General features: G+C 35.6%; 1 protein-coding gene across 1 annotated transcript in view; it reads left to right on the plus strand.

The window, feature by feature from the left end:
• LOC127805714 (receptor-like protein 56) overlaps nt 1-6,261 on the plus strand; it is a 122,438-nt gene extending 116,177 nt beyond the window's left edge. The window contains exons 12-17 of the mRNA XM_052342466.1: nt 4,035-4,259; nt 4,749-4,841; nt 4,924-5,148; nt 5,246-5,308; nt 5,421-5,495; nt 5,616-6,261. Of these exons, the coding sequence (XP_052198426.1) occupies nt 4,035-4,259; nt 4,749-4,841; nt 4,924-5,148; nt 5,246-5,308; nt 5,421-5,495; nt 5,616-5,876 (942 nt within the window). The 3' untranslated portion in view covers nt 5,877-6,261. The remainder of the gene's footprint in view (nt 1-4,034; nt 4,260-4,748; nt 4,842-4,923; nt 5,149-5,245; nt 5,309-5,420; nt 5,496-5,615) is intronic.
• Nucleotides 6,262-9,108: the final 2,847 nt, after the last annotated feature.

The raw sequence follows: 9,108 nt of genomic DNA on the forward strand, positions 1-9,108 counted from the left end.
TATCCTTAGAATATCTTAGGCTTTCAAATAACAAATTTCTAGTCCCAATCTCATTCAAGTCATATTACAACCTCTCCAAACTTATGGTCCTGGAAAGTGTCAACAACATACTTTTGGAAGAAGAGGACATTCTTGGCTCAACCCCAAGTTTCCAATTGCTTCAAGTCCATCTTTTTAGTTCTGAACATGGGAGAAACACTCCCATTTCTCTACCCAAATTTTTCTACTATCAAAATCAACTCGAAATGGTTGAGCTCTCTGGATTTGATTTTGGAGGAATATTCCCAAGGTGGTTGTTGGAGAATAATACTGGACTACTAACACTTACCTTGACAAAGAATTCAATTTTTGAACCTTTTCAATTGCCCTCGTCTCCAATGACAGAACTTGTAACATTAGATATCTCCAACAATAATTTCTATGGTGTCATCCCATACAAGATTGGTAGTTTTTTCCCCAAGTTAAAATTGCTAAACATGTCCAGAAATAACTTTGAAGGCGTGATTCCATCTTCATTAGGTGACATGACCTCTCTATATATTCTAGACTTGTCAAATAACCAATTATCCAGTAAAATTCCTGTACACTTGGCAATGGGTTGTAGCTTCTTGGAAGTGCTGAAACTATCAAGCAACAACTTGACAGGACCTATACTACCCCCTCAAAATAACTTACCAAACTTATGGCTGTTGTATTTGGATGATAATAAGTTCACAGAAATCCCACACTACTTATCCAACAGTAGTGGCTTGAAAATGTTGAATCTTAGTCATAATCATCTTGAAGGTGTGTTTCCTGTTGAGTTTTGTCAATTTGATGGACTACAACTATTGGATCTTTCTGACAACAATTTCACTGGGACAATACCATCTTGCTTCAATGTGGAAGACCTAAAGCAAATTCAACTGTCCAATAATAGGCTAAATGGACCATTTCCGGAGGTGTTCCATCAATTAATGAACAACATAAAAATGATAGAACTTTCAAATAACCATTTTAATGGCAGCATTCCAAATTGGATCGACAGTCTTTCTTGGTTAAGCATTCTTATCTTGAAAAATAACCACTTTGAAAGTAATATCCCAGATCAGATTTGCCACTTGTCTAGATTAACCTTGATTGATCTTTCTTCCAATAAGTTTTCAGGCAACATTCCTAGTTGCTTGAATAATATCCCATTTGATATAGAAAAGGAATTAGAACCGTTGATACCTTCAACCAGTCAAATTATGGAAGCACCCTTGACGCCTAACCTAAAGATTTATAGTCATCGTGGTTACTCAATGCTTGTTACTAGCATAGATGACATCTTTTCCGCAAATCAAGCATTTTTCTTATCACAAGTGGAGTTCACAACCAAAGGAATGGACTTGCCCTTCACAGGAGAGCCTCTGTCCCTTTTTTCAGCAATTGATCTCTCCAACAACAAATTAGTTGGCCACATACCACCTGAAATTGGCAGCCTTAGCAAAATCAAAGCACTGAACCTCTCCCACAACAACTTGATTGGAGGAATCCCAACAACATTTTCCAAGTTACAGAATATAGAGAACTTGGATCTTTCTCACAACAACTTGGATGGGAATATCCCTTCTCAACTTACTAGTCTATACTCACTGGGGACGTTCAATGTGTCTTACAACAATTTCAGTGGAAGGATACCTCAGGCAACAAACCAATTTGGAACTTTCGACTCAAGTAGCTATATTGAGAATCCATTTCTTTGTGGAGAACCATTACCAAATAATTGCATAGATTCGCCTCCATCAGTTCCATCAGCCAATAATAATGCAAGTGTGATATCTAACTTTATTGATGTGGACACTTTTTATATGAGCTTTGCAGGATCTTACATAACTATTTTACTAGCTATTGCGGGAATTTTGTATATAAATCCACATTGGAGACAGGCATGGTTTTATGTTATTGAGGTTTTCATCACCTCTATCTACTACTTTGTTGTGGATAGTATGTGGAGAATGAAAGTTGGTTTCCTTCGTAGATATTGATAATCACCCTGGTGAAGTAATAGTAGTGTTGTGTGTATATCCTACTAAACTTCTTTCTTAAGTAGTTTGTTGTTATAATAATGTTATCAATGCACTTGTTGTTAGTATGAAATAGGCCCTCATAAATTACTTTATGTCTTAGTTTGTTGTTGCCATACTATTACACGTTTAGGATGTAAGTGTGATTGTTGATGACAAAGAACAATATTGGAGCCAAATTTGGAGCTTCAAAATCAAAGAAGTCCTAGATGTTCTTGTAGTGCTTGCTCTTGTCCTGCTCGATTTCCGTTCATATTCGAATTTAATCTACACATACTTTTAAAAAAAAATATTTCTTTTTATAATAAATATTTTTTTGCCAAAATTTTTGTGAAGAAAATATGATAAAAATGATGAAGTAGTTAGAGTTTTTATTAGAATATCAAATGCTTGATGGGTTATTCATTTTGCACCCAGTTCTTGTACAGCCTTCAATTTCATAGACCAAAATATTAAAGTTAAAAATAAAAATTGATAAAAAAAATGATATAATCCTTGGTTGAGGGCAACTTTCAAATTACTTAAAATACCAATACTATATGCCTTAAGTGGATGAAGTCATCACAAGCGTAGGGTATATAAAATTTTTACAGCTTGAATTTGTCACTAATCAGCCAAGTCTTAATTTAGTTGTAGATTTATCCACTTTCCAACCACCTAAATATGGTAAAAAGTCTTCACAATGAACACATCCTATGATTCTAAGCTCCTCTACTCTTAAATGCCACGAAGCCAACACTGCATCAAAATATCCTTTACCTATTTGTTCTCTTAATTATCTTGAAACCAAACCAACAACATATCAGCAAGCATGTCCTTATGAGGAATGGTAGCATGCCATGCGTGATGAAATTCATGCATTGCATATCAATCAAACACGGTCCCTTGTCTTGTCCCTCTGCCAACTAAATGCAATCTTAAAATCTTGTTGCTAAAGATTACAGTCAAAAGGCTATGATTGAATTTTATGAAATTTTTAGTCCTATTATTAAAGCTACAACAATTCACACTGTACTTACCATAGTTTGATGTGTTAAATGTATTTCTTCGTGGGTCACTAAATGAGGACATTTACATGGCACAACTGACATATAAATGTTAACTAGACATCCCTTAAATTTTTATTTTTAGTAGCTTTCCATTCGACCTTTCTGATCAAACTATAAAAGCCGGTTTACCTTCTTTGATTCTCTTTATAATTACAAAACCAAACAAAGATAAATTTTTACTCTACAATTTGTCTCCCAATCACCTTCCTTTCTCATCCCTTTATCTTCCTCACGTTCTCTTCTCTATGTTAGATCCTTTGCCTCTTTAAATTTCTTCTGATCTCTAAAAGCTATTCACTATGCTAGTGGTTATTTTGAAATAGATTCCACTGTGACCTTCCAATTTCCTTTTCTTTTTTTGAATAGATAAAGAGTTGATTGAAACTCATGCGGGTGGTAGCTGGGTAGAATAGGTATAATCCATAAGAACATTTTCCTTTCAGGAGGATTCGGCATGCATTTGTTGGCTATTTGCAGTAATGGTTCTTTGCCCATGCGTCATTACAGTAAAGGGCACCTGGTTGCCTACCTGGATTCAGGTGTATGGCTTATGCTTCATCAGGTTTCTCCAGACTTGTCAAGGATAGGAGTTGGGAGAGAGCCACCTTAGTCACCCCCTATTAACCCTCTATCATCAAGGAAAAAAAGAAAAACTATCATCTGTTGACCTGGCAAACTGTGGAGCTGCATGATTCAGGATGCCCTTTAATCTGTCTGCTTTTACCACTTTCTTTGGATAATTTTGTTTTCTAGTGCTTTATTTTGACTTTAAAATTTTGTTTAGCCTTATGTTAGGTGAACATATTACACTATTAATTGGTAGATGTAATTTTAGCATCTTAAACTGATTTTGGGTGGTTTTCTGAATTGAACGCATGATGAATGCATTTTATTTATTTAATTTTTTCTAATAGTACTTTTTTCATTCAACTTTTAGGTTATTGTGAAGGATGTTTGGAAGGAGTATACCGGCTGGCCGCTGAACGACATGGAGAGATCTTACAAGTTCATGGTTAAACACGTACAACTTTGGAAGGTTGCATTTCACAGTACCTCTCCCCGATGGGTACACTCTGTCTACCTTGCAGCCATTGCGCCTTTTATGCCAAGTATGTTCCTTTTTGTTCTTGTTAACCATTTGACCTCTACTCCAAACTTACATGTGCTTTAGTTGTGTATCATTTCTTGCATGGAAGAGGGTTGCAAATGTCTATGCAATTTCATATACTACTTTTATTGTTTATTCCTTGAGACTTTAGTTTGGTCAACACTATGCGATTGAGATATACTCTTGCTACTTCCTATTTTAACTTCTTTTGCGTTATGATGCTACTACCAATTATGCCACTGTCGTTTACTTGATGCTATTTTCCTTAAAAATGATACTTGTCATTATCATTTGGCAATTAATCAATTGAGAAGAGGTTATAATATGATTATTCATGCTAGGGAGAATTACAAAAATCCCTAAGCTTTGTGAAAACATATTCTCTTTTCATTGAACTTATTGTAACCTTGCAAAAATTTACAAGGTCTATTTTTAACCTAACAGAGACCTACTTACCTAATGTGTGATCCTGATTCTTTCTAACTATGAAACTTTACTAGCAACTCTAAAATGGCATTTAAGACTTATATGCTATTTTTATAGATTTTCTCACAGATTTTCCATGTTTGGTGGCGAGTATTGGGTGTTTTTGGCTTGCCAATCAGGCCCTCCTTTTGCTGTGCTGTTCTTGTCAAGGTAAACTTTTGGCTTACCTAACTATTTTCATGCGAGGAAACATTGTGATAATTTTCAGTGGTTTGGTTCTTGACTCCAATAGGATGATTTAAGGGTTGAACTCGAGATGGATCCTGAATTGCCTGCAGTGTTGCTGATGGGGGGTGGTGAAGGAATGGGTCCAGTTAAGAAAACTGCAAAGGCCCTTGGAGAATCTCTATTTGACAAAGAACTTGAGAAACCAATAGGGCAGCTGATTGTTATTTGTGGTCGTAACAAAGACCTAGCTTCTACACTGCTCTCGCTTGAGTGGAAAATCCCGGTGAAGGTGATTTACATTTGGTTATGGAATCAATAACTCATGTAGAGCCCAACCATTTTGTTTGGAGTCAGCAATATTAAGCTTTTTTGTTTTGTGGTTGTAGATTAGAGGGTTTGAGACTCAGATGGAGAAGTGGATGGGTGCTTGCGACTGCATTATTACGAAAGTTTGTTTCAACCATCCCATCTGGATACTTTCTACTTTCTTCTAGACTCTGCCCATTATGAATCATGGGGGATAAGTCGCTTATGCTTCCTCTGGTTTGCTGGTTTCTGCAGGCAGGGCCCGGTACAATTGCAGAGGCATTGATCAGAGGGCTTCCTATCATTCTCAACGACTATATTCCTGGACAGGTAAACAATTCAAACACTTGATTGCTCGCTTACTGCTCCGTCACTTTCCTAACCTTTGGAACATTTTCCCTGTATGGTGGCATCAAACTGATTGATTTTCCTTTCATTTGGCTTTCCCAGGAAAAGGGTAACGTTCCCTATGTGGTAGAAAACGGTGCTGGTGTCTTCTCCCGGAGCCCCAAGGAAACAGCCAGGCTTGTGGCCGAATGGTTTAGCACCAAAACAGATGAACTCAAGAGAATGTCAGAGAATGCCCTCAAACTCGCCCAACCAGAGGCCGTTTTCAACATCGTGAAGGACATTCACGAACTATCATGCCAGCGGGGGCCCCTAGCCAGCGTCCCCTACGAGCTAACAGCATCGTTCTCCAGCCTAATTTAACCGATCAAACCCACATCTCCCGTTGGGGCTAACATCTGATCTACTAAGTAAATGTGTACAGGTAGTAGACCTCCCATTAAGTCTCTTATCATTCTTTGGTATTGAAAAGTCTTTCTACGCATTTAAGTTGCCAAATTTTGCTGGGCAAGATCAGATCTGATGTTTGGAAAGGTTGGGATTAGTTTCTCTGGTATTCGAGCAGAAGAGAAGTTTTTATGGTTGTATATCTAGTATCCTGTTTTGCGGAATGAATCCAAATTTCCATGTAATCTCCCTTTGTTGTGTTGCTTCTGGAAGCTTCTTTCATTGTTGATACTCCAGTGCTTTCCTTATTGTCATTCTCTCCATGCTTATACGGCAAGAGTTGTTGAGCTGTTGAAGATTACTTGTCTTCTTGTGTGATCTCAACTCTGTTTAAAGAAGGTTGCTTATCAGCATCAGAAATGAGAAGAGAAACCAATGATTCAGCCGTACTCTAAGCCAAATAGCCTAATAAACGAAGAACATTGGACTCAACTAATCCTCATTCATGCACAGGGACCAACGAATGTGGCGGAATTTTAAATTTTTAAATACCATCTTTTATTTTTTTTAAAGTAAAATTGTAAGGAAAAAATAGTAAAATTATTGTCTCTGAATCAAAGGCTGATGATAGAAACTAATTTATCCATGGTAAATTAGTGTACGAAACACTTCGTTTCTTGGATGGTCTTCTGTATATTTTTTTAATAATTTTTTTAAAAATTATATTTTTTATTGTCGTTACTAAACCCACTTTTACTCTTATCACTCTTTTAGTAGAAAAAAGGAAAAAGAAATTGACTTTGGAACCCCACAAAGTAGTTTATGGTTGGGGAGGGGCCTTTCAAGCACCCATGAAGGGTTAGTGGTATCATTTGCTTAACCACACACATTAGGATCATTATGATGCATAAAAGTCATAGAATAATTTTGGCCACACTCCACTCTTATCTGAAGTGATACTCTTCCCTACCTCCTTTTTGTGCATTGTTTTTGTCTTCTTATGTTTATTCTCATTGGCCAATAGGACAATTCAAGTTATCAATCCAAATTCTTAATCAAATCAATGTCTTTTGACTTCATATTATCATTATTTCTCATCCTTCATGTTATGATTAGGTACGGTACGTACATACATACATACACATATAATAGTTATAATGAAAAATTGTTTGTATTATTTTACTATATTCTCTATGCGTTACATTTTTTAAAAATTTACAAAAGAATTGCTTTTATAGCGATGATAAGCTCCTTCATTTGTTTAATATAAAATATTTTATACTAGAAATAAGCATACATGATTAGCATGCGAATACTTCATTAATTAATGCAGCAAGGAGTCTCAGAATTACATTAAACTTGGGCTTGGGCCTGGTCCGAGTCCAACGGGGTCCAGACCGATCAGCCATTAAGCCCAGCCCAAACACAAGAAAAGATGTAGCAGGCTAGCAGCTCTAGATGTAGACAGAAAAGCGACGTCGTAACTCGTACGGGCAGTTCAGCCCCAATCTCAACCATTTCTGAGCAATTGTCTTCCAGCGACATTCCCTGTTCCATTCTTCAATCGACACTTCCGGTATTTCCTTTCTCATACATTCAACTTTTTATAGCCTATATGTTGTGTCAGGGTTTTGGTTGGTGTACTTATTGACGAAAAATGTTAATGGTGCAGCTCGTGTTGCAAACAATGATTTTTTTTTTTTGGTTTCCTGCGTGATTTTCGTTGAAATTCGGTGGGGGAATTATAGAGTATCGGTTTAGTTAACATTTGAAGGTAGTTACTTTGGTTTTGAGGGCAGAATTTAAGGGATGTAGCACATCTTAATTATTTGTTATACATCATATTTCCATCTACCAATAATCATAAAAGGGGAAAAAAGAATTTGAAAAACTAGAGGATGTATTTTTAGTCGGAGAAATGCTATGTTGCCCACTGGCGGGCAACATAAGATTTGCCCGTCAGTGAGGGGGGCGTGGGCCCCATGCACGTGGGGCTAGATCCCTCTTTTAGTCGATGTAAAAAAATTATTATCTCTTTTTGAGGTAATAATCCCTCTAGAACAATTCACATATATGGACAAAGTTAGGTTGTGTCTTATTTTCTTTCTATTGTTTGTCTCTAAATTATTTTTACTTTTGTACATAAAAAATTCATCTAACAATACAATATAATACAATTCCCACATAAAAACCCCCCCAATTGAAGAGGAGAGAAGACAAATAAAAAAATACAACTCCTACATAAAGACGCCCAATCAAATACATAAAGAAGAAGATAAATTAAAGAGATAAGATAAGAGAAGACAATTTACCGGCGATACTAAGAAGAGGAGAGGCCAACGCTGAGAAGAGATAAATACGATGAAGATGAGATGGATTTGCAAAGGTTTTCTACGAAGGAGATGAAGATGAGAAATCGAAAATTGCTTTTGCGTACGTTTGAGCCTGCGAAGGCGCTGAAAAATGCATAATAGTGTGTTTTTCAATGAAAAATAAGAAAATTTTTATAAAGAAAGATCATCCGAAAGACCTATATATATAGATATTAGATTAATCTTATTAAGCATATATGTAAAAAGTCTTTTAAATTTATCTTTTAACTCAACAAATTATTGGACATTATTTTCTTTATTTTGAGTTTTGACTGCTAAATTTTAAAATTTATGATTATTGATCTAATGTTGTTTCTATCTTAAAATCTTGTTCACAAGTATAACTTGGTAAAGAATTTTTTTAGCTTATAATTAAATAAGACTAAGAAACTATCAGTTAATTATTAAAAATTAAACATAAAATTTATTAATTTTACCTCGTAAAAATAAACTTGTAGGAAAATGTTGATAAAATTAAAACTAGTGCATTAGTTGGCCATAGACCCAACAACAGAGCCATCAGAATAACTTCAAGAAGATTAGGATAACAGAAAGATGCATTGTTTTTAAGTTCGTCAAATCATCCGTTGACCTCTTTTCTTAATTTTGTCTTTGTCAATTGAAAGTACAAAGCGAATACCAGGAGACTGCCGTTTATGATCATTAGTAACATTCTACAATAGTCTATTAGGCTAATTCAGAACTCAACTAATTTTTTTTTTTTTTTTAAGATATACAAGCATAGTTCTTATAGTTGAGAATAGGTAACATCATAAAATTGCATTTTTAATTTTTGACATTCACCCAAGTAACCATAACTTACAGTATTTCAGTGA

The sequence above is a fragment of the Diospyros lotus genome, chromosome 7 (assembly GCF_014633365.1).
Source record: "Diospyros lotus cultivar Yz01 chromosome 7, ASM1463336v1, whole genome shotgun sequence".
Taxonomy (NCBI): domain Eukaryota; kingdom Viridiplantae; phylum Streptophyta; class Magnoliopsida; order Ericales; family Ebenaceae; genus Diospyros; species Diospyros lotus.